At 33.6% G+C, this 25,876-nt stretch overlaps 3 protein-coding genes across 7 annotated transcripts; 1 reads left to right on the top strand and 2 right to left on the bottom strand.

The window, feature by feature from the left end:
• Nucleotides 1-109: 109 nt before the first annotated feature.
• On the bottom strand, nt 110-4,612 carry Rilpl (Rab interacting lysosomal protein like). 2 transcript variants are annotated; one of them, XM_029317613.2, is made up of 6 exons: nt 3,742-4,612; nt 3,530-3,650; nt 3,280-3,407; nt 2,477-2,847; nt 2,194-2,292; nt 110-2,126 (listed from the first exon to the last, which is right to left on the bottom strand). In XM_029317613.2, the coding sequence occupies exons 1-6, from the start codon at nt 4,051-4,053 to the stop codon at nt 2,003-2,005; spliced, it is 1,155 nt and encodes a 384-aa protein (XP_029173446.1). In that variant the 5' UTR covers nt 4,054-4,612; the 3' UTR covers nt 110-2,002. The 2 variants fall into 2 exon arrangements, with proteins under 2 accessions (XP_029173446.1, XP_029173445.1); XM_029317612.2 differs by having other exon boundaries at nt 3,506-3,650; nt 3,742-4,611.
• On the top strand, nt 4,564-8,097 carry LOC114942287 (uncharacterized). Of its 4 annotated transcripts, none has more exons than XM_029317617.2 (7): nt 4,564-4,706; nt 5,250-5,440; nt 5,515-5,692; nt 5,791-5,926; nt 6,042-6,191; nt 6,287-6,416; nt 6,492-8,097. In XM_029317617.2, exons 2-7 carry the CDS (start codon nt 5,354-5,356, stop codon nt 6,678-6,680), a joined length of 870 nt encoding a protein of 289 aa, XP_029173450.1. In that variant the 5' UTR covers nt 4,564-4,706; nt 5,250-5,353; the 3' UTR covers nt 6,681-8,097. The 4 variants fall into 4 exon arrangements, with proteins under 4 accessions (XP_029173450.1, XP_029173448.1, XP_029173447.1 ...); XM_029317615.2 differs by having other exon boundaries at nt 4,564-4,730; XM_029317614.2 differs by having other exon boundaries at nt 4,564-4,836.
• Nucleotides 6,683-25,221, bottom strand: LOC114942289 (dynein axonemal heavy chain 7). The gene is given in 47 exon segments (XM_085487523.1): nt 6,683-7,134; nt 7,409-7,690; nt 7,766-7,917; nt 8,523-8,844; nt 9,120-9,330; nt 9,674-10,271; nt 10,329-10,517; nt 10,594-10,774; nt 10,884-11,257; nt 11,336-11,562; nt 11,638-11,829; nt 11,969-12,256; nt 12,315-12,560; nt 12,647-12,819; nt 12,897-13,271; nt 13,372-13,560; nt 13,689-13,908; nt 13,972-14,201; nt 14,276-14,521; nt 14,610-14,919; nt 14,991-15,163; nt 15,234-15,455; nt 15,536-15,683; nt 15,759-15,953; nt 16,132-16,583; nt 16,735-16,956; nt 17,037-17,168; nt 17,248-17,417; nt 17,496-17,841; nt 17,929-18,177; nt 18,253-18,537; nt 18,603-18,860; nt 18,982-19,260; nt 19,336-19,451; nt 19,532-19,766; nt 19,855-20,056; nt 20,120-20,346; nt 20,967-21,120; nt 21,216-21,481; nt 21,567-21,914; nt 22,102-22,399; nt 22,585-22,806; nt 22,884-23,260; nt 23,419-23,613; nt 23,718-23,864; nt 24,168-24,344; nt 24,668-25,221. Coding segments are annotated over 47 exon segments (11,670 nt in total). The 5' UTR covers nt 25,031-25,221; the 3' UTR covers nt 6,683-6,927.
• Nucleotides 25,222-25,876: the final 655 nt, after the last annotated feature.

The raw sequence follows: 25,876 nt of genomic DNA, 5'->3' as shown, positions 1-25,876 counted from the left end.
ATTAATTTATATAAATGAATTTTCCCCGTTATGTATATAAGATTAAAATAAATTAATATAGGAGGGGGGGGATTTGATCTATATTTAAAAGATATTACTCACAAAACACTTTCAAAAGTATTGTGTTCGATATAATGTAGATAAAATACTGATATGCATGTACATGTCGTTCCATTACAAAATATTTTCAACAGAATTAGAATAGCTATCTATCTCTCTATCTCTTTCAAGTATATCAAATTTTACTTTAATACTGTCAGTTTTATAAAATGGATTATGAATGTTTTATTTAGCTATGAATCACATTCATTTTATTTTATTATATAATTTGTATTATATAATTTGTTCTACGTGTTCTCGTATCTTGTTTGTTGAACTCTTTTTTGGAAAACGTCACTCTAAATTGTTCAAAAGTTGATAAGTAATATTGAGATAGACATTACAAGTCCAAGTAACACAACAATTATATTTTGCACTTAGGAACAGCTAATCTTGATATAATATGAATTGTGGGACAAGTCCCCTACAATTGTCTAGATTTTCAAATCTGCATAACTTTCATCTTGTTATATATCAACACAGACAAATTTTTTCTTTTGATTACTTATTAACTTTACATTATAGATAAATTTATAAGATAATAATATATCTCCATTTTGCTATTTTTTAGTTACTTGGATATTGTGATGTTTGCTAGATATATATATATATAAAAGTGTGATAACTTTTTAATTATATCATCATCATATATACTTGAAGAAAATAACACGAATATTCTTTTTTTCTTACGAACATATCACATATGGAAATAATTATACAGCTAAACCGATTTGTTTTATAAGTATATTTACAATTGCAACAATTGAAAAGGAAAGTGTATTCACATTTATTTTTATATTAATAATAAATGGCACAAATTCTGAAATATGTTAGATTCCATATCGTTTGTTCGCAAAGAATTGTAAATGAAATAGAAAAATTGAATACAGAGATATGTCGTTGCTTACAGCTATAAGTAGTATATAAAATGTAAAGACAAATGCAACAATATACAAGTTCAACATTATCTGCTTTGACAAATGCATTTTTATATATTAAAAGTACGAAACAATATATTAAAAACTAATAAATAAGATAAAAAAGTATACTGTGGTCAAGAGTTAATAAAACTTATTCTAAGAATTGCTACTTTCTAAAGTTGCAATAAATTGTAATAATATCGCACGTCAATAGAATAAAGTAAATTATCGAAAGATAGAATATAAATCTATAAAAATCTTTAGAAATAAACAATAAACGAATACTTTGGTATCTGCATAAAATGAGACCTGTTCCGTATTAGATATGATTAAAATTTCATCAATACACATTTTAATCTACACGCACTTAGTACTTTTATAAGAAATTGGGAATATTTTTTTCTATTTGTGCTATTATCTTCTTTACATGCATACAAATATCCTATGCATTAATTGAATCTCTGAGAATTGTGTGTGTGTGTGTGTGTGTGTGTGCGTGTGCGTGCGCGCGCGCAATGTGTTTGTGTGTGTCTAAGGATATATAATAAAAAAAATAAATAAAAACTACATATACTAGAGCATAGTTATGCAATAATACTAAGGTCGTGTAGCTAAATGCACATTATCCTTTTATGCAATTACACAAGTATATACATGCAGGTCTTTTCCTTTGTTATAGGTTTATACTTAAATTTTCAATTTGCTCATTTCATGCACATCTATTCACTATGAATCAGGTCTTAACAATATCAACCATCTTTGTTGTAAATATCTATGTTAAGACTGTATGCATAGAAGCAGTTAAAATGTGTAATAAAAATGAAAATATGGAAAGTATATGTATATATATATATATATATATATATATATATATATATATATATATATATATATATATGTATAAGTATATATATATAAGCAACGTCATCCTTGGTTATTCAATCTAGTTACTTAAAATTATCCAACGTATTTTTAAGAAAACATTATATAGATGTATCACAGGTACTGCTACCAGATAGGGCCATCTTCGAAAGACTAGAAAGACTTCGTCTGGGACTGCTACCTCCAAGAAAGCTGCTACTAGATTCCGAGAATATCTTTCGGAAGCTGTAAAATTAATGTGTTATATACAAATAGCAAAAAATATTATATATAAAAAATGTTGAATACATACAATTTACGAATACCGGATTCGGAGGATTTCTTCCAGGGTGCATCATCTGGTTCATAAGGAAGCGGTCCTTGTACAGGTGCATCTTTATCATCCTCTGGACTGTAAAATACAGATGGCATAAATTTATTTTATATGAAGAAACATTGTCACATATTTATATATAATTCATACTTATATAAATATTATAATTACACATATGAGAAAAAAAATATATATATATAATTATATAATATTTTTGCACAAATTTTGTTGTAAGTAAAATTTTTAACATTTAAAAACATACATTTCAGGTTTTGGTCGGTATAATTCTAGTTCGTCTTCGAGATCTGAAACCCTTGCTTTCAATTCATTTCGCTCGTGCAAAATCTCTTTAAGCTCAGCAGTCGTAAATCTAGGTCTATCAGGATCGTCCAAATCATAAATTGCTTTATTCGTTAAATCGGGACAGCCTTGTAATTTACTTAAATCTTCGTTTTCTTTTTTAGCCATGCCAAGTCGACCTCTGAGATTTATAAGTTCTCGGTTTTGATCCTGCAATTGAGCCAAAAAGTCGGCTCTCTCTTCTACTAAACCTCGGGCTTGCATTTGCGCCTGTCGTTGTTTACGTTTCAGTTCCCGTCCAACTACGGTAAGCTTCTCCACTTGAGCAGTCAACTATAAAATACAATAAAATTGAATGTTTTAAAATAAATTTAATTCTCTTATATATAGTAGCTTATGAAAATAATATTATAATGTAAAAATATGCATAAACACAAATTGAAAAAAGATGTAACTATCAAGTAATTAATATTAATTCTTAAGTACAGACGTAGCAGTTTCTTGATTAGATCTTGTACATTTTACTTTATTCAATTAGTGATAATTATGATTAGTTTCTTTGTATTATTATATATATTTATTGTGTGACATTTTTTTCAGTCATTGACTAACTGTCCTGGAGATAACATTAAATTTTTATTAAGTTGCATGCCTATACTTGATAATTAAAACAAAAAGTTTATCAACAAAAAAGTTTTTTTGTTCATATACACATAACTGTTACAGTATACACATAATTGTATACAGATATAAGTACCAATTTACATTTTCAATTTCTGCAGTCTTTTGTGATAATTCTCGATCTCTAGCGCGGATCTGATCTCTCTGCTTATCTATCATGGATCTTAAATGCTGCAAAACTGCTATATCAACTTCTTGACTAGGCGTGATAGCTACAAAATAAAGCAGACAGTCATGTCATCAATTTGTCAATATTTGACAAACATTTTAATACTCATTGGATTAGTAAAGAGTTAATTGGTGTTAGTACTTGTTTGTTTACTGCTGTACTGACTGTCACTTCGTGATTCTTGCAAAGTTTCAGCTAATCGTCTGTTCTCTTCCTGTAATCTAGTAACCATGGCTACTAAATCACGGGATTCCTGCCTCCAGTGTTCTTCAATTTGTTCCAGTTCCTAAAAAAATCAAATAAATATTGTATTATCAATGAAGAACTCATAAATTACATAAATTACAGCACAATTAATGTGACAAATATATGATTACTTTTTCAAATCGTTGTCTATCTTCAGCCTTTCCAATCTTGTCGCTCTCAAGCTGAGAGATCTTAGCGCTCAGCTCTTGTACCGTAGTATTTTCACGCTCATTCTTGATAGCAAGATTCTCGAGTAGCTCTAAAGCATTGATCACCTTTGGCATAAGATTGGTCACCGACGGTGCTCCAAACAGATCTATAAGCTTTTCACATTCCTTCCCTATCTCTGATGCAATGTCGTATACGTCGACCACCGACACGTCCGATGTAACAGAATATTCTTCCATTTTGCACAATGCGTTACTTCTCAGACAAAAAGGCATGAATACAAGTTTTGTCGCAGCGCGTTTTACGTCTATACCTGCTCAATGTTAAGAAAAAGGAAGTCTCGTGGTGGACCTTTTTTGGTCAAAGGAATTTCACCTTTCTACGAATCAAAAATTGAAGAATTTCAAAACGTCTTTGAGAGGATAAAATTATACAAATATCACAGCCAACTACTAAGTGGAATCTTCATGCACGCACTAGAAGAAGACGTCTTCTTTCTGGTATATGTATGTGTATGCTTTAAATGTGAATATACGTTTGGAGTTTATGATAAATAAATTGCGTAATTTAGGTGTGGCGTTAATTGTCAAAATAAAAGCCTGCTCCGCGATCGTCCGGTGGACGTTTGCATCGTGCACTCGTCGTTTCCAGATCGAACACCAGCTCGGAAAGTACAACACGCTCCGATAAATGATATCATAGCAATTCCATTCAGAACGTCATGTTTAAATCCCGGTCGCATACATGGGAGGCGCGGAGCAGATGATTGAGATTATTCACGGTCTGTGTTGTGTTGTACGTGTCTGCGTCTGTGCATGTGTGTGCGTGCGCGATGACAAATTCATCGAGCTCGCGACGACGAGTGGCGCGCCTTCTCTCGGAATATCGAGAAACGAGAAAAATCGTTTTCTCTTATCGCATACTTCAGGTGCATCTGGAAATTCTACCCGCGGTAGTAGATTAATTTAATTGAGAGTTAATAGTTAACTGACTAATCGGAAGAAGCTTATTTTATCTCGATTGATCAATCAAACCTTACTTTACTCTAGGATTTCCGAGTGCGCCCTTTATATTGACATTTTCATAATTTTAGTCTATTGCACAACGATGTGAAATATATATATATATATATATATATATATATATATATATATATATATATATACACACATATATGAATCGCGATAAATTTTTTGAGATATTTCGACTTTTTATAAACAATAGATAAAGGTTATTATTTTTGCTTTAATAAAAGAATATTTTATTTTGTTATAAGATTATATATAATAATCACTAATTATATACATATGTAACATATATATATTTTAAAAAATTGATTTTTTTATTTAATAAGTCAGAAAATTGATTTAAAAAAAAAAATTAATTTTGCTTTGTACAAGATCTTTTTGAACCTTTTATTAACTTATTATGATGAAAATGGTAACCATAGGAATAATTTATACTTTGTTAGATCGTTAAAATGTATTTGGACATTCCGAATATTCTACAATTTAAGTGAAGCGAAATTATAATATAAGATTGCTGTGTGTTTCGAAGAAGAATATAGTAATAAATATGAGCGAAGAAGAAAATATTATCGCAATTTCGATAATTCGAATGGAGAAACTTTTGGCGGGAATTTCTAGCAAACTAAGAGAATTGGTAAATATATATATATATATACATATATATGTCTTTTTTGTTATTTAATTATATAATTATATATTATTTAATAGATTGAAAAACGCGGTATTGAAACTTCGCTGTTGCTTCAAGAAATTATTAATCTCATTGAACTGTTTAAAAAATGTGTCAAATCTCGAATGAAAAGGACTTCTGAAGGAGAACGTATGCATGTTATCAATTTGCATGAAAGCCAGACAAAAATAGCGGAAACTTTATCGGAATTTGAAGGTAAAATATATATTATCTCTTTCACAATAAAATAATGTTTTTATTAGATATTTAGAGCACAAATATTTAGACTAAATTATACATATAAACTCTGGCAGTTTTGCAGAAACTATCTAACGAACAAAACTCGAATTTCGAAATTTTTATAAGAGATATGGTTGTCTGCATAAACGACGAGGAAGAAATAATGAGAAGCATTCGAAAAACATCAGAATTAGAAATACCAAGAGAAATGTATGTAAAATATCTATTATTATTTAAATAAAAATTATCTAATTTATCTAATGTATATAATTTTAAAATAATTTTTATAAATAATTTTATAACACAATTTTATTATTATTTTTAGAGAGGAATCACTGCAAAAGATGTTAATTGTAGCAGAAGAAGAAGAAATGCGAATGAAGTCATCGCAAGCTGAAATAGATTCAGCAAAATGCAAATTATACGATGTCATGGAGTTCAATGCGGAAGCCGAAAGGAAACTTTTCGACGTATGGTAAATATATTTTTATTTTTAATTTAGAAGATATGCACAAATTTCAAAAATTACGTAATTAAATTTATCATCCAGTAATGGATTATAAATTTTAGCGCGAAAGTCGAGCGGAAATATTTAGATCTTCTCGCTAAATATGATCGCGATATTGGCGGATTTCATGCTTCGATGGAGAAATTGTCAAAAGACAAGGAAATTATTGAAGCAGAAACGAAAAATGTAGAAGTATGTATTGATATCCTTCTGAAGTGCATGATATGTGTGCAATTTTCTAAACATTAGCATGGTTTTCTTTATTAGGATCAGTTGAGTATACAACGAGTGTTATATACTCAATATAAAAAGGAGCGAGAAATAGCGCTGATGATAGCTTTTACCAAAAAATTAGACATGTTTAGGCAAAATCGTGCCGCCAAGATTATTCAAAAAACATGGAAAACATATTACGAACGCATTTCTTTAAAGAAACGAAGAAAAAGGAAGAAATAGTCAACTTTATTAACTAATCTGCTTTTTACATATTGTATCTTGATATACATATACCTCACTTTTATTTTATGTATCTAATTCAGTTTTAGTTTAAATGAAAAAAATATTCTTGGCAACTTTTGCGATAAGAAATGAGTATACGCGAAAATAATATATTTTTTTTTTAAATAAAATACACATAATCTATTATCGCAATGATTAGACGGAAAAGTGTAATAATTGACATTTACGTGATCTAATATTTTTTTTATTCACTGAGTTGACAAAGCATAGCCGCTCCTCTCATGATCCAATGTTCTGGTGGTTTTATCGTGGGCAACCATATGGCTATGACAAAATTCGTAGAGTGACCAGTGGTGGACAGTACCCCGCGACGTTCGCTAGTTTTATAAAGCGGACAAGTATACGATCGCCTTTCCTCGATATCCTGCTTTTTCTTCGGTATCAGCCACAGCTGTAAAAATAATATGTATAGCGAAAAATTAAGCTTCAGAATTTTACGCAATACATCAATAAAAATTGAAATTTTATCTCTAAAACGTGTGTTCCAATAAAGTTGTCTAGAAAGAACGAGAATACATTTTTTGTTATGCATGTCTTTGCATTTTTCTTAATTTTAATTAAGTATTATTAATTTAAAAAAAATATCAACACGTTAATTATTTGAAAAATAAGTGTCTTATCAATCTGTATATTTTTTGTTTGAACAAATAAAACCATACACTTACAAAGGGTACATTGTCGTAAAGCACTTTGGAGAAGCTCTCTTCTACGCACATTTTTTCCATATCAAACCTTGCGCCATCCAAAAATAATCCATAAATATAAACACCGTCTTCTGGCGCGGATGTAAAGACAGTTTCTTTAAGAATTACAAAGTCAAATGTGAGAAGATCTATAGGAATCCGATACTTTCGCGCGTAATTTTGCCGTATTCCGGTTAAAAATGCTTGCGTGAAGTAAAATCCTGGTAACCAAAATGTTACGGGCGGTCCTTTATCGTACCATTTCTGGATAATAATGAATTTATATGAAAATGAACGTTTTGAGTTCAAAAGAGTAAAATATTGAATATAGATAATTACCTGTAGAAATGTTAATCGATGTAGAAAATCACTAATATAACTACCCAAAGGCTTTAGAGACGGATACGAATTTTGTTTCCACAAAAGTGGTATCTTGCTCATCAAAATTGCCTCGTAAATGTCTTCAAGTTCGAAAGACATTGAGATCATACCTATAAATGCAGCATCGCGATAATATAATTTTTTGATATATGTATTTTTAGTTTTCAAATAGTTTTATCATTATGTCATAATTTTGAGAAAATTACGATCAAAATTACAAAAAACTATTTTTGTTTATTTTACTGTGCTATATAGATACTGCATAATGGAGAAGTTTTATTGTAATTATCAATTTTAACATTCGATTTGTATTTAGCAATTTAAAAAATCCCAAAGTTTGAATGTATCGGAAAATATTTGGTAAAGACTATTTGATAAAATAATAAATTTGATAGAATAATCTAACTAATTCTAAATACTTCACAATTTGCTCATAATAAATATTTAATCGTAAATATCTTATTAACCATGTAATCAAAGATTTATTTTAAAGTCTAAAAGTGTCTCAGCAACACATTTAATATTATAATTACAACAAAACTTCTCTAATGTAGTTATTTATAAATTTTTTATTCGAAGACCGAATTAACAGAATTAAAAATTGCAGGAAATAATTATTTCTTATATCTTTTTTTGTTGAATTGTGATTTGAGTTAATAATCAGCAATTTTGATTTCGGATGTTTTTTATCGAAGAATAATTAATAAATAGATACCTTTGATAGCTTTTCGTACATTGATGAGGCTATTTCTGATGCAATGTAATAATTTGTTGAATCTGTCCATTTCTTGCACTAGTACAGTATTCATGCTTTCGCTATATAACGTAGGATATTTTGCGAGTGCTGCAATAAGATCGTAATCGTCTGGAAGTTTATCTAAGATTTCTGTCGCGACGTTGTAAACCACCTCATCATCAGACGCTTGTCTCAAACCAGGTTTGACAGCTTCCTAAGAAAAAAATAATAGAATGCTCTTCATTATTTTCATTTAAATTAGACTAGTTCACATTTAGAGTTCCATTCTAGATTGGATCATCTATAATAAGAAATTATCACTTGTTAGAAAGATTGTGCGAAAGAAACATACCTCTCTCTTAATTTTCCAAAGATCCTAGAGATGCGAGCAATAAGTAAAAAATATTACATAAAATCTACTAATGATTAATATAATTAATTTCATTATTTTTATGATATGCAATATCACAATTACATACCGTTCGATCCTAAATAATGTTGGATGAAATTACAAAAAGTAGATAAATATATGATAAGATGTATAATATTATGGTTATTGTTTGGATGAAAATTTACTTGAGTGAGCAGTAGCGAAGTGAATAATAGGTTTGTCTCTCGTTGATCTTTAAGGATGTCTGCATTTTCGTTCATGCCGAATACACTTGGCTCAGTAATTATCGGAAGTTTTCTCGTGTATGCGACATACGCCTCATATTCTCTGATAATCGGACAGTAGTAAATAGTGGACGATACGTCGAAGTAATATATTTCATCGGCTAATAGTTCTCTAGATGCAACGACATAAATGATAATCTCTTCATGAATAAATACCATAACAGAATCAGTTTCTAAATTAATCGACCAAACTAGCCAAAATTTTTGTTTATTAATTAGAAATTATAACGTTTCGACCATATGGTCAAACGTTAAGATCGTTTCCATCAAGAATTTTATACTTGAAAAGGACCATAACCATATGATCGAAATGTTGTAATTTCTAATTAATAAACAAAAATTTTGACTAGTTTGGTTGATTAATTTAGAAACTGATCCTGTGATTAATTGACTAGCGATATTAATATATTTTAATTTTTAAATACCATAACATTACATAACTTATTGATACTTACGGACAATAAAACTTTGCCAAGATTGTGTTCAACGTTCTGCGGTCCCATTCGTCCGTAACTCTTCCTCCGTAATTGCATTCACCAGTGAGGTACTTTAAAGCATCGAACTGCACATCCTCGTAATCATCGAGGAACATCTTCAATTGCAGAACGCTAATTCTCAGGTCGGTCTCGTTGAATTCATAGGGGATGTTCCACCCGATCGGGCCGAACTTGCGTCTCTCTTGCACGACAGCGTGGAAAAAGCATAAAGAGTACAGGAGCTTCTTGAAGTACTCGCTCTGCATACAACCTTCGAAAAATTCGGAATTACTGATCGGGTCGCTCGTGTAGAATCTCAAGATGTTAGGTCTGAGTCCCTTGGGCGGTTCATTCGTTATCTTGATGCCATTCTGGAGAATCGTGATGGGAAAATGTTCCGATGGATAACTGGTCAGCCACAGCCGGAAATCAGGGTGAATCGTGTCGGGTATCAGTCCCTCGCAGATCTTCTCGAGGGTCGGCATCCAGCTCTTGGCTAGATGACAATTTTGCAATACCACCCAGTTACCGTGTTGAACGCCGTTTTTTATCAGACCTTCCGCTATTGGTCCTTGACCTGATGAATAATAGCGCAATCAATTTTTGCAAAGTTTCTCTCTATACGAATATTTACCTTGGCCGAGAGACAAGTAGAAGAGACGCTTAGCACCGTAACCTTGCTCATCGGCGAATGTCAGCAAGGCTTGCGCTGGATCAGCGCCAGGTGTTAAGATAAATATCAATGGAATGCAACAGTTCGAATCCGCGAAAGAGGATACCAAATCGAAAGGAGGAGCTTCCATGTATTGAGTGCCTAGTTCTTCTGCAATATTCGAACGCGATCGATGTTCGTCAAAATTTTTCGATTCAAATGTTCGTATAATTTTTGTGTTTCTTACCTTCTACGAATAATTGTACAGCCGAGATCATTTTATCAGGTCGGATACATCGTAGAATTAATAATCGTTCGAACAAATTTATATTTTTATATGGCAAAGGAAAAGATAGCTTCTGCGGTTCTCTCGAGTCGAATATCTCTTTCCATTCGCTAATAGCTTTAGAGAACGATTCTCTGATGCCCTACGAAATTAATATTAAGACATTCTATAGTATACACGCAAATATTAATTAATTAATATAAATATTAGTTAATTAATTAAATCGCGAGCGCGCGATTATACAAATTTACTTCGAATCCTTTGATATTATCCAATCTACATAACTGGTCCCATTGCTTAACAGGTAGCCATTCTGCGGGATTGACATGAGGATTTTCTAAGCCTATCCCACCGGTTAACAGGAACAACCATTGACTCGCGGTTTCCGGCATATCGCTTATTCCGCGTAAATTGATAACGAGAAGCAGCGCGAAAAGTAGTTTATCCTTTTCAAACAACGATCTACAGATATTGACGTAAAGGAAATATGTAAAGTATTTGGTCAGGTCTTTCAGACGTTTTTCAACAGTGTCGGCTGGCTCCGTATTGCTGATAGCCATATTGTAAAGATTTACAAACCAAACCAACGAATATTGATACATAGGATCTATATTGGTTAAAGACGCTGCAAAGAAAATGATTTAAAATTTGATAAAAAAATTATTTTATTTCCTTATATTAATTTTTTATTTTCAATAAATACCTATCGTAAAGAATAATATAGTTGAATAGGCTGCGATAGGTTGATACTGAAGTCTCGCGGCGTCAATCGATTTTTCTGTGACTTCCGTGGCTGCTTGTTTCACTTGGATATCGTCGGATAAATTTTTAGACACCATTAGGATATCGATGGCTTCCTCGTCCTCTAAGATGTTACCTTTTGCTGTAGAAAGTACTTCCAAGATTTTATCTTCTGTCTCCTTCAACATTCTATGTAAAATAAAATTATGAGTAAGGATAGAATATAAATTCCTGATACTACGCGACGAGATTAAAAGAATATACTTTTTATTCGCAGCACTTTGCACGATCAAAATGTTCTTCTCTGATTCTAAGTCGGGTCTTTCCCTGGCGACCACAATACCGAGTAACTGATCTTCTAAACCGCTCGGAGTTATCATAAAATTCAGTAGAGTTACTCTCACAGCTATTTCCGGCAGATAATGAGGATTTCTTAATTTTGTCGTAATGTAAAGCCTGTCAATAATATTAATAAGTATTATTTTATACACAAAAATTTTATTTTATGATTTACGATTATATATTTCAAGATCTTAAGCGAAAAAAATGAAGAATATATTCTTTAAAATATATTCTTTTTAATTATAGAGCGTACCTAAAATTAGTGTTATATTCTACGACGGTATCGCCCAATTTTATGCATAATGCACCAGCCTGTTTGAACGTCTGTTTGAGAAGTATCGGCTCAAGAACGGCATCTAATTCTTCTTCCACGTTTTCCAGTAATACCGGTTGTCCAAATTGTATCGCGTTTTCCAAGGTCCTTATATAATCGTGCTGGCTCAGCCGAATAATGCTTAGATTATTCTTTTTTTCCAAGTTTCTTATCCATTTATTAGCTTGGCTCTGTGGATCTATCATTAGCGGCCATCTTCTGGCATTCCTAATAAAAATGTAGGATTACACGATGATGCAGATTTATTATTCGGAAATTGACTTACATAACAATGATTCCGTTGTCAACGGAAAACGCATCGGCGGGTAATCCAGCGATGATCCAGGTTCTAATTAAAACCGGATCACCGAGTATCTCGCGCAGCTGAAAATCGTGGCTGCAAATCATTTGCAGATCCGTGCACAATTGCATCCATTTATTTATCTGTTGCACGCGAAACGGCATGGTGAACGGACCTAAGTAAGCCACTACGCCGGAAGCGATTATTATGTCGCCTGTTAGCCGATGGTATCTATAAGAAAATAGAAAGAATGTTGAATCAAATACTCGAGGTTTTATGAAATAAATAAAAAAATAGGTTTCAGATAGATCTCTTACTTGTCGCCTAATTGTTTTGCAGTTTGGGACCAACGCGCATATTCTCCACCCAATCCTCCGATAAGATCCTCGGCTCGTTTTAGTTTTGTCTCGCAGTCCGTCACTTGATCCGACATGGCTTGAAACTCTGCCTTTTTCTTGTTTAAGGTTTCTTGAAGATGTAACAATTTTTCCTAATACAAGAATTTTAACGTAAAATTTATAAATATATCAATATTTAAATTCACTGAAACATTTAAATACGTTATACCTGCACTTGACGTAGTTGTTCTCTCTTTAAGTTTAACTTTTCTATAGCATCGTGATAGACTGCTTCAGCTTTTGCCAAAGCTTTTCTCTTAGGCGCGACGATCTTAGCGATTGTGTCGTACTCTGACATTGCAATGACCCAACGGCACAATCCTTCACAAGCCGTCGAGACTTTCTTTATCTTCTCCGGATCGAAATCTGGATTAGTCAGATATTCATTTCGTATCGTTTCTATCACTTTATCCGGTATATTATCCTTATCAAAATGGAGCAATGAGTCCAAAAATTTAGCATCGCTCAGCATTCTCAAGGCAGCCTTCCAGTAATCATCAACGTGCATGCCCTCCTTCGTCGACACTTTTTCCGGTTTTATTTGCTGCAATAATTTATTTAAACTTTAACAAATGTATCTAGATAATAATTACAAATTTTTTTGCGATCGATATAATACATGCTATTTTTTCTTATAAGTATACCTTGAGAACGCAAACACTTTCCACAATAAGCTTCACACCATACGGTGGATGTTTCATTACTTTCACCACCGCAATATCTGCGGATGTTAACGTGTCCAAGGCTGCTTGAGCGCGATTTAAAATAGGCATAGCTTCAGCTAAATCAGCATCGCATTCAGCTTTTATCACAGCTGCTTCGTCCGCTACTATCTGATATTTTTTTTATTACGCATACATAGGAACATAATTATCACTTTTTTTATTTATATATTTTTATATATTATTAATGTTTACTTTAATATTAATTTTATATATATTAATCGCTTGTACAATCTTACTTGTGCCGCAGCTTCATCAACTTTGACAACTTTTTCAAATTCCGCGACGTCTTGACTCTCTCTCTCGACATCGGCTAACATTTTTTGAATATCCTGCGTGGCTGTGATTAATTTCGGTTGCAATTGCTTTAATATATCTTGCATATCTGTTACTTGATGCTGCGTACTGTCCAACTGTCCTAATCCGCCTTCGTATCGAGCTTTAACGTGCAACACTTCTCTGCGACATTGAAAAGTTAATTATGGAAAAATTTTTTAAGGCCATAACAACAATTATATTTACCCGCGTTTTTTGGCAAGCAAACTCTGAAAGGTGTTGATCATTTCAAGGTAAGAGGTAGGTGTCACATAATTGCGTCTTTTTAAACGAACGAAGAACTCTTCGCTTAACTTTTCAGTGGACATGTGGAAAAATTGACACATGTCAATACTGGCTTTTCTTTCCTGATCAGTAAGTTCGATCGTCGCTAAAAATTTCGTTGCGACAGCTAGCAGAGCATCTTCAGGCCATCGCTTGAGTAAATCAATTATATAATACAGTATACTATAAAATAATACATGTCTGATCTTCTAGAGCTTTTCAGTACCTGAAGCCAATCTATGGTGCAACAGTTAACTAAAGCCGGGAACTTCCTGATTCGATTTCTGAAAGCGTCGCCGATTGGAGACATGGTGACAACGATATGTAGCTGATCACGGCATATTTGCACAAATAAATTAAAAAGCGCTGCAGGGCTACCGTCTGTTTGTAACGCTCGTTCTCGTTGTTGATCAATATGTTTCATTTTTTCACATATCTCAGTCTTCTCGTCAGCCGTGTATATATTGGGTACCTGAGTAAAATAAAAAATGTGAAATTTTCTGTAATTTTCGAATGAACACAGAGAAAAACGGAGGAAGAGATTTATCATTTTTATTTACTTCTCCAGAATTCAACATATTGCTAATATCCTCCAAGAAATTCTCCTCTTTAATCTGCGTGTCGCTGAAGAAGAAAGTCGAGTGCAACTCGGTTGCAGTGGCTTTTCTCAGAATAGTTTTGATATCCTCGTGCCATTCATGCATGCCATATTGTTGCGTAAGCTCGACCTGGAATACGTCGTAATCGCAAATATGCGACGCCAGTCTGGTTAAAGATTGCCTTCCGGATCCGCCAACTCCTGCGAGAAGAGCATGACTTCGCGGTTGCTTGATGATACGGGCTATCCTCGAAAGATGCTCGATTGCGTACCTTGACATTTATCCTGAATTTAGCTCATGAGATAAGATAATTATTTAACAAAAATGTAAAACAGAACTTACCGAAACAATACCAAGTTCATAGGCTTCTTGATCATTGAATTGTATTCGGAAAGATACGTCTCGACGTTCTCTCGCAATTGTTCTAGGTCAATAACTTCTTGATACAAGCGTATATCCGCCTTGGCATCGATGAAATCACAATATAACAAATTTCGTAATTCGTTTATGGTGATCTGCAAAAACATGTATGATGTAAAAAAGCATAACTTTCTTTTTTTTATCAATGAAAAAACTTAATATTACTTTTTTAATATCTTGTTCTTTTTTAGGCAATAAATCTTCGAAGAGCTCCTCCATTGGAACTTCCATACGTTCTTTTAGTGTTACATCTATTTGCTGTATTAGCCAATTAATATCGGTTTCATCAACCAAACGATCGCCAAACACTCGAAGTATCTCGTGAACCCACAATCGTTTCATATTCGAGAGAGCGGGCATCGTTTCCGGAACCGATAGAAGCACTCCCTATGTAAGTAATAATTATAAATGCAGCAATTAACACAGAATTTTTCTTCAAGTGAATAATACGAATGTATGAGAATAACCTGGAGCACTTTGGAGAAATCTCGAAGATTAAACATATAATGACACTTTGCAGGTGTTGGTAGCAGATTGCACAAGCTCTGTTTATAAATATCTAACGTTGCGAGAACAAGTTGATCAATGCACGGATCAAATTCTTTGCTGAAACCCCTATAAAAATACGAATAAATTAAAAATATTTGCATATTTTCTTTAAATATTAAATATTTTTTTAAATTTATGGACCTCGTATCAAGATGCCACAAAACGATTTTGCTGAATATCGTAATCATAACGTCATCCTCAAATTCGGATATCGCCAGAACGAAGAAGTGCCGTTTGAATCGCGGTGTGACATCTTTTCCGGTAATTGGCGGAGCCATGGCGCACATTAATTGAATCTCGATCAATTTTATCATCGTCTCTTCCTTCCTGTCATACCTACAAGTAAGTAATGAATTGTATAAATATTGCTTATAAATTAAAATTAATAATAAATTGAGAAATATTTTTTTTTTTGCAAGCGTGTATAATGTTTTAATTGTACAATTTTATATTATTTTATTATTTATAAATTAAAGTCTGGAAATTAAATATATAATTGAATTCTATATCTCACCATTGCCAATGATCCAACCATTGTCGTAGCAATTCTATAGGCGGTTGCGCTCCGAATGTTTCTTTCAGCGGCATCGAGACATCATCAACGAAGACGATCCAGCGTTTTCCTATAGGAGGACCGTAGACACCCTTACGTCTGCGATCTAATTTGCTCATAATAATATCTTGTGTTTGATTAGCGGTCGTCTGCGCGGAGAAATTGATCAATAATGGTCTATTCACCGCAGCGTTATTTTTCTTCAGCAGAAAGTCGATTATGTATACGGACTTTCCGGTCCCAGTCGGACCCACAAAGAGCACTGGTTTTTCGTGTTGGACCAACATCTGAAAGAGCGCCGTATATCGTATCGTTTCTACTGTCGGCACAATTATCTGATTGACTGGGATGTCACGAGGAATCGACGGCGCGGATATTAACTCGTCCGACCATAGTTTCCATTTTCCTTTGCCCTGAAATAACGCAGTTTCAGCAAGATATAATAAAAACATTTTGCAAAAGATAAAGAATCAGACGAGATGTAAGGAAAGTTAAATTTTTTTTTCATTTTAGGTGTTAAAATTAGATAAATAAAAATTTTTATAAATACATTTTCGTATTCACCTCTTTGATAAATCTGTAATCGAATACCAGATGATGCTTCGGCATGATAAAGATGTAAGGTTTCAAAGGCGGTGGAACTAGTTCTTGTAACTGAAATTCATTCATTAGGGCGAGTGGAAATTCTTTCTCCAGAAGCCCGCGAAATAAAATGCTAAATTGTTCCCTGTACTTGGCCTCTAATGTGCCTCCCATCGCCCAAATGCACGAAAAAAAGAACGAACCCTGCATATTTGAAGTTAAATCTATTGTCACATATTTGCAAATAACGTTTTATCAATTATTTAATTATCGAATTTTTCAACCTCTATCTGTGCTCGCAGATCAAGCTCGCTTAGGTTCTTTACAACTTCTTCGTTATAATAATCATCCATGAAGCAATCCATGAGATAAGTGATGGATCGTAAAAGATTCGAATCAGGCATCGGACATATTTCCTACGAATCAGACAAATCTAAATATAATAAATCTCTGTTACAAATTAATTCTAGTTTTTTAACGAGAAGTCGTTTCTACCTTTACGTTGCAACGGCGTAATAAATGAAAGAGAGGTTTACAAAATCTGAGGAACAACGATTCGTATAGGAAGGTCCTCAACCATTCGTCTATCACTTCCGGTAATTTCGCTATCCAAGAATTTAATAAAGGCTCCCATCCCAACGCTTCAGGCTCCATATAAATCATGCCTGTTTCGAGTTATACGTTAATCATTCAGTTTCAGATATTTTGCATTTATTGCGTTGTTATGAGAAGATTTTATTTACCGCAACGAGATACCGTGGCCGGTGAAGCTGCTTCCAGATCCAATGGTTCGAATATCAAATTGGTCGTCGGTGCCAACTGAATGATCTCCCCGCTCATCAGACACAGTTTCTTATTGTCATCAAGAACAGTATTCATACTCTCGATCCAAATCGCGTCTATCGGACCGTCAAAGATCAACCACTTTCGATTGTCATTCGTCGAGGTTGCAAAAGCCCGATAACTGACAGCCAGAATGCCATCAGACCACTCATGAGACGCCGGATCGAATTGTCCGTACAACTGTCCCAGCGTTATCGATTTCGGATTAATCACCGTCATCTCTACTTTGCGCTCGTTTATCAAATTCTATGCAAAATTAATTAAATTTGATTGATCGAATCATTATATACATATATAATTCTGTTTTTTATATGTTCGCAGATAATCTTATACCTTCTCCTCGCAAATTTCAAGAGCATCAGCTAGCATTTTATAAGCCGTGGTCTTGCCGGCAAAGGGATACCCGACAATCATGAATCCATGCCTGACCAACATCATTTCGTATATCTGCTGAATTTTTTCGAGAAATACCGGGACACATTGAATGTTCGCGGCGGTGCACGCTTGAGACGCAGATGCGTTTAAATGCACGTAGTTCGGCTCCGGAAGTTGCACGTTTGGAAAAAGATCCGAGGTAATACCCTAAAACAATATATACATATAAAATATTTTGACGTACTCTTTTTTTTATTTGCGCTTATAGGAACGTATATATACGTGAAATAGGGGTATATCTTCGCTGAGAAATTTGGGCAAATTGACATCCTTGATACTGCGCAGGATTAAGATGTCCTCGTTTTCCTGCGGATATTTCAATTTCAAATTTCCTGCTGCAATTAAGACAGACTTTACCGCTCGCATTCCGTAGTCGTAATGATTCTGACTGGACAATTGTTCCGAGCACAATTTATAAGCCATAACTATCTTTACAGATAGAGGTCTTGCATTGTAGAATCCATATGAGTACAGCGTGTTCTCCGCTATTAACGCGTAATCCGGTACCTAAAATCGAAAATATATATAATATAAAATAGCGAAAACTCGCAATAATATTTTTGATGGTTCACCATCATGGCTACTGGTCGAAACAAGGCCTTGAGATTGTCTGGCAATTCTGTTCTGCCGGCGTATCCCGGATTCATCGTGATGAATACCGCGCAGGTACGATCGAGCTTCAATTCCGTATCCTCGAATACCAGAGTCTTCTTATCCGCATGTATAGCACGTTGAATAGTTAGGATTTGCTGTGCCACAACCGACAGAACCTCCAAATCGATACGATTAAATTCATCGAAACAGGACCACGCACCTGTGCTAGCCAATCCCTAAAAATATAACAGTATTCGAAATCAGAAAATTTATCTATCTATATTTATTTTTAATGCTGTATATTTTATGATTGTAAACTTTAATCTCTCTCTAATTAAATCTTTTTAATCTGCGTACTTTGAAAAATTTGCCCAGGGCGATGTAGTCCAGCCCCTCCGAGCAATTGAATACAACGCATTGCTTGGCGACCGCCTTCGCTAGATCTTTGGTGGTCTCCGTTTTTCCTGTTCCTGCAGGTCCTTCCGGTGCACCGCCAAGATGTAAACTAAGTGCACCGAAGAGAGTGCGATAACATCGATCGGTGAGTGGTGTTATTACTAACCGCGACGTATTGCCCAGATATTCATATGCATAAGCCAGTGTAGAGTTTATCATCATTGTGTGCAAGTCTTCGTCCTATATAAGAGAGAAATAGAAATGATATACAATATATATATTGTAAAAAAAGAGGTCACGTTTGAATTTACTTACCATCCAATAATATCTCAGTTGACAAAGCCATTTAAAGTCCGTGACCTGATTCACACCTTGCTCGAATAATTGCGCCAAGACGTCGCGACTGTGAACGTCAAGCGTCACTAAAGCTTCTGTAAGAGAAAAACTAATTTAATTTTCAACAATTGTGTAATTAAACTAATATTTTCTGAATTATTTAAAAAATATCTACCTAGAGTCGTCCGGTTCTGTATTGATAATTTACCACGAACAAACTTAACGATTTCATTAATTTCGTGTGTGCACATTTCCACATAATCTTTTAAGCTTTCAAGACCCTTCGGAAGCTTGTTAGTAACATCTGCCGTCCAGTATAGTTTGCTAACACAAAGAATGGTCTGACCCGGCCATTCCAAAACCCATTGACTTCTAGCTTTAGTCACGAAAGCATTTTTAGCGCGTATCACCTGAAGAGGAAACAGATTGATATATTAATGCATTATTGTATCAATATACAGGTATAACAATATTGTTTCTGTGTGTAATTCGATCAACCTGAGCTTTCACACTTTTTTTCATATCAGTTTCAAGTTCGAGGAGCCACTTTTCCACTTGTCCGCGTGCAGCGGCCGTATCGATTATGTCTTCAAGAACAATCTCCTCTCCTTCGGATGATATCATTGCTATGGCCTCCATATTCTCGGTAAAGCTCAACTTTGCAATGCCTTCAAAGCACTTTCTCAAATGCGGCTGCACTCTACAATAATTAACAATTAAACAAATAAATGCGAATGACAATAATTTGTTTAAAATATCGTACCGTGTGGGATCCTTGGTTTCGGACAATATTTCTAAGAGTTCATCATTAGAAAGAAAGAAGAATCGTGGGAAGAAGAGCCTTTTCTTCTCTAGGTAAGCTGCAAGTCCTTTTTGCACCAATTCAAGCAGATTGGTACATTTTTTCAAGCGATCTAGCATCTTGTCGATCTCGACAACAATCATGACTGCTGGATCAGCAGCAACGATTGTCATAAGTTCTCTCCAAATCTGTCTTATGTATTTTTAATTTTAGATTGTTTAAAATTTATATATGCCACAAAATAATTTACTTTAAAATAACTAAGAAGTAAAATATATAAGGCTCTGATAAAATAAACATAATAAAAATCCAATAATAGGCCAATAAGAGCCGCAACGCGGGTGGTAAAATCGTAAGTAAAAACAATAAAAAGGTATAAATCAAAAATAAACTAAGACAAGAAATTTAATTAAACGTTTGATCCTTCCTTGGGATCATCTTCGGTAACTGTCAACACAAAAATAAACAAAGTATGTAACATAAAAAGTTTTTTTAAAACATTACGCTATCAAAAATGTCAGACTAAAAAAAGATATAAATACAGAATACGTACATAGGAAAAATTAAAAATTATATAACTCATAAAGTCATAGCAAAATCAGACATAATGGCGTGCGTCGCAAGACAAGCCTCTCATCGATTCCAGTCGTTGAAAGACAGAAGTAACGTTTAATTAAATTTCTTGTCTTAGTTTATTTTTGATTTATATCTTTTTATTGTTTTTACTTACACCTTTACCACCCGCGTCGCGGCTCTTACTGGCCTATTATTGGATTTTTATTGTGTTTAATTTACTTTAATTACAAACTTTGTCTACGGCACTGAATCGTCGACTCTCCTCCGGCATCTGTTGCTGTATATCGGGTGATGAAAAAATTGGTTCAAGATACATCCACGTCGCTTGAACTTTTAGCCAATAATCCATGATATCTTGCAGCAAGAGCAATTTGTTTTCCCATTCCCTGATAGCATAAACGGTTTTACAAATTTTGTTCGACAGTCAACGATTCATCACATTTTTTTAATAAAATTATCGGAGCTTTTTGAGGAAACCTACAGAGTTTCTTTCGCAAATGGCTTTATGTACAGAGAATTCTTCATGGTCTGGGCCTTCGTCAGGTGATCGTCCAGTAATAGCTGTATTTCATCCACACTGGCAATAACATATGTGCCAGTATCGCGATAAAGATTAACAATGAACGCGATATCCGCCCAGTCGGAATACATCTTAAACAAGGCTCTCTCCAGATTGCCTTCTTTAGTGGCTGCCTCGGATATTGTCTCGAATTTCGCCACGTAATCGCCTAATCCATAATCGAGAATCTACGGATGTATAAAAATAATACATAATAATTATAATATCTTATATATGTTTATGAACATTTTACTACATAAATTTGCGACTTGCCTTAGCCAACGTCATGTATTGATCGACTTTTATCGGGAACCCAACAATCTCCGAGACTTGCTCCCAATGACGGCTTTTCAGGGAAGGATTACCGAGAGTTAATATCACTGGCATGTGCTCCTTGAATTCCTCGATTCTCGTTTTCACAATTTCCGCCAGCTTTCTCACCGTGGGTTCTTGAAAGGCCTTCTCCAGCTTGTACACCGTACGATACGCGATACCGGTTTCGTTTTCAATCATTTCGGGATCGTAAGAACCTATCATAGCTTCCGTCCACATTTCATAGTTAGTCAAGAACTCGCAGGCGATGTCGTAGAATTTTTTGTAAGGTGTCAATTTCTCGGCTACCTAGACAGTATAAAAATGAAAGAAAAAGTGTGTAAGATCAGCATTTTTGTTATTTCGCAGAGAAACATGTGTGCAATTTATATAATTTTTATTTTTAATATAATTTAAAATATTAATAAATTGTATATATAAAGCAAATTTGAAACATATGGATAGATTAAATATTAAATGATAAATGATGTCCTACCTTCTTCCTCAAGGGATACTGTGAAATTTCCCAGCCGAATAATTTCTCCTCGTCGTTGAATTCGGCGATTATATCCATAGCAGCGACCAGTTTGTTATCGAGACTCGTAGCTTTCTTCTTGTATCGTTGTATCTCCTCGATATTACCCCAGTATTGTAACTCGTTGCAGTGTTTCTCGTAAATTTGAAGATCCTGCTCGAATCTTTCGATTCTAGCTTTGAGCGTCGCTTGATATTCGCCTGTTTTACTTGCAACTATCTCTCGATGCTTTTCGAAAATTTCAGGCATTTTGTGATACCTAATGTGTTAAAATGTCAGCGCAATTGTAAGAATTTATATAGAATTTGTAAATATATATTATTTCAACAATTTTCTCACACTTTCCGTAATTATATCAAGAGAGAGTGCAATTTACTGTTTTATTCTACATTAAATTAAAATTTTAAATTATTTTATAAATTAAATTATTAGAATTGCACTCACCAATGGAAAGCAAAATTGTTGCTCTTCAACTCGACCGGCGTTAAATGATGATAATCCGATAAAAATATTATATATTTCATTACTTCTCTCAATCGAGTTTCTAATTCAAAAACTGTTTCTGTTTCAGATTTATGTATAAAAGCTTGCAATTTCATGAGTTCTGATGTATTGGGTGGTATACTTAATGCATGATCCGCAATGTTTTGATAAACATCTCCTATACTAGTAATTAGGTAAGATTATTATTAAGTTTTAAATACAATTATATTTATATATGATTAAATCTATAAAAGACATACGATCGAACTTTTTGCTGATAATCGGCAACCATTCTTGAGATTAATTCGTCCTTTAAATTAGCAGCTGTAGAAGCAATATGTTCAATAATATAATGTCTGTGAACTTCAAAGAGTTCGGTGAAAGACGTCCAATAAAATTCTAGCCGTACATTCTTGCTTAGTTGATCGTAATAATCGATGAATTCGCAATATTTTTCATATGGATTAGGTGGTTGTGCTTTTAAAAAGTCCTGAATTTGCTGAACATTTTCGCCGTTTATTAAGCTCATATATTTATCAAATTCGCGTAGTTGTAATTCCGGATCAGTTTTGTATTGTTGAATTAAGTTTGATATAATGTTTACGTGCTGCTCGAGGAGCTCTGAAGAAATTATTGGCTACAAAAATATGTAGAAGCTTAATAATTGCAATATTGCATAATTTTCTAAATTTTATTTCTGATCATTCTGATAATTGGAATTATAATTTCTTATATAATAATTTTTCGAATTATTGTATATATTATTTGAACAATTTAATATATTGTATAAAATACCTTGAGCAATTCAGGCGCACCAGTATCAGGATAAACCCACTCCAATTTTATCTCCGCTCGTGGTAATGTAGTTACAGCGTCGTAAAAAGAATTCAACAACATTGAAAGTCCGTTTACGAACGTATTGAATGTGGGATCAAAAGTGATAGACGTATTTCTCACCACAACGTCTATGTTAAAGCCACAATTTGTGTACTGTTTGAGTAATAATTCTATTCAATGCATTTGATCAAATGTTGGAAACATTTACTGATCCAAGCTTTAATTGAGAATGCTAAGCCCGTAAGATATATACTCACACCCACGTCAGTAAGATAGTCGATATAGTCCTCCATTGAACGCAAACACAAGTCTCGTAATTGATCCTCCATGACATAAGCAAGGCAATTAAAGAATTTATTATATCGCGGATCGTCCGCCGATGGTAAATTTCCCTTCTTTGAAACCTGAATTTACGAAGGTATTTTTTAAAGTAAAATAATTAAAAATGCAAAAATGTTTTTCCGCTATTTTATAATTACTAAAAATTGTACTTCTTACCGCGAGTAAAATGTTGCAAATTTTTAGCAACCATCGTTTGAGAAGATCGTTGCTCGTGTTTCTAAGTAATGTCATGAATTTTTGATCAAACGTCGAAAGATCATACGGCTGACCATACGACGCCAGTTCTTTTTTATCTACTTGCTTGACTTTTCTACGATTGTTGAAAAATATTATCATTATTTTGTATTAAAAATAATATAAATAACTGGCACTACAACAATACGATAATTCGCTAACCCGTATTCGCGATACCAGTAATCCAAAGTTTTGCGTATACATAAATGATACAGAATAATCGTTTTTTTTTCCAATTTCATTTTTATCTTTTGATACTTAACGCTTTGCTCTGGCGAGAGTGGCTCGGTGATTTGGGAAAACAACGGCTGGAAAATGTAATGCACGATGTATAAACGCACATTTAATTAACTAATTAAGTAACTAATTACTTCTTTTTTATGTTTCTTCGTTTGCGTTTTTAATTGAGTTATTATTTTTTACTGTGTTTTAAATTGTATTATTTACATATACATAAAAACAATTACATATTAAACTGTGTCTAACTGTGCAACGCACAAGCTCGAAATTTTATACTGTACATAAAACAATATTTTATTTTTTTAAGGAATGCTATCCAGATAGTATTATCTCATTGTATTATTATTGTTATGTGCATAATAATTAATATTGTTATGATACTAACTGGTGCACAGATACTGTACGCTTCCTCAAAAGGTTCCTGTAGCGCAAAATCAACGATGGACTTTTTCATGCTCGTAATATAGTCGCTTTTCAATTCCTGGATCAATTGATCGAAACATTCCTTGTGTCTCTCCTGCCATTCAGTAGACACCATGCTTGTTATCTTCTTTAACGTGTCAGAATCTAAGGTGCCTGCGTAAACATCATCGACCTCATGAAGAATGTAGTAATAATACCTCAAAAGATTCTTGTCTTCTTCCGTGAGCCAGTCCTGAACAGCGATATCGCTGCTCGAAGTTCGTTCGCAAACATCATCGTCATCATCATCGTCTAAAACTATTCTCTTTTTTGCTACACAATTTTGACACATTTCCTGTCGTTTTTCCGGTCCTTTAATCTTTCGAATCAGATGTGTCCGAAATTCGGCTCTCTGTCGACGTAGCGATGTATAATAATCATCCTTTTCGAGTTTGATTTCCTTTTTTTCCGGTTTCTTTGGTGCAGCGACACTCCTTCAAGTTAATTCATTGTTTGTCAAGTTTGTGTATTTATTCAAGTTTATAGAAGTACATTTTTTTTTAATTGAGTACATATGATACAATCAAATATTGACGTTTATAAATTGCATCTTGTGACAAATAATAGCTTGTCGTACTTTAATAAATCGTTGATTGTTTACCTTGATAAAGTCTCGCATTCTTGCGGCAAGTCAGAAACACTCGGTTCATCTATGACATATTTTTTCAAACGATCGAAAGTTTTTTCATGCATGTAATATTTTTTAGATAACTTTGGACAATACGTATCGGAATTGGATTTCATCCAATCGCAATGTTTTTTACGAGATTTTCTGACGTGCAGCTCGTCAAACATGTCGCTTCGCTTTATTGATTTCATGCATGGTTCCGAATATTTATGGATATCGATTTCTTTATCGTTTTTATCTTGTTCCGCAGCTTTTTCTGTTCTTTGAATTCTACTCTTCTCTTGTGTGCAATGTGGTATCTCCATCGCGTAATCGGGTTTTTACGTCTCTTATCACAATCGTTAGGCTAATTAGAGAATATTATATACGTGCGTAATTTAGATGTAAAAATTTAAGATAATTTTGTTGAAATAACACATGTAGAATTACTTTCAAACCTCTCTTCATGTCATGATTGTTCAAACTTACCGTTTTTAGACTTTAGAGTCTTACTGAATAAGATAAAAAATA

Source organism: Nylanderia fulva, unplaced genomic scaffold, assembly GCF_048542155.1.
Source record: "Nylanderia fulva isolate GAGA-0341 unplaced genomic scaffold, ASM4854215v1 Scaffold57, whole genome shotgun sequence".
Classification (NCBI taxonomy): Eukaryota; Metazoa; Arthropoda; class Insecta; order Hymenoptera; family Formicidae; genus Nylanderia; species Nylanderia fulva.
The sequence above is the reverse complement of the archived record's forward strand: the minus strand, read 5'-3'. Positions and strand labels throughout refer to the sequence as shown.

Excerpts from the sequence above, each read along its gene's own strand:
- Rilpl (XM_029317612.2), bottom strand. The coding sequence starts at position 4,053 with ATGCCTTTTTGTCTGAGAAGTAACGCATTGTGCAAAATGGAAGAATAT. Across the intron at positions 3,651-3,741 it reads ATAGACAACGATTTGAAAAA|GAACTGGAACAAATTGAAGA; the intron begins GTAATCATATAT and ends TGATTTTTTTAG. Across the intron at positions 2,848-3,279 it reads AGACTGCAGAAATTGAAAAT|TTGACTGCTCAAGTGGAGAA; the intron begins GTAAATTGGTAC and ends TGTATTTTATAG.
- LOC114942287 (XM_029317617.2), top strand. The coding sequence starts at position 5,354 with ATGAGCGAAGAAGAAAATATTATCGCAATTTCGATAATTCGAATGGAG. Across the intron at positions 5,693-5,790 it reads AACTTTATCGGAATTTGAAG|TTTTGCAGAAACTATCTAAC; the intron begins GTAAAATATATA and ends AAACTCTGGCAG. Across the intron at positions 6,417-6,491 it reads CAGAAACGAAAAATGTAGAA|GATCAGTTGAGTATACAACG; the intron begins GTATGTATTGAT and ends TTTCTTTATTAG.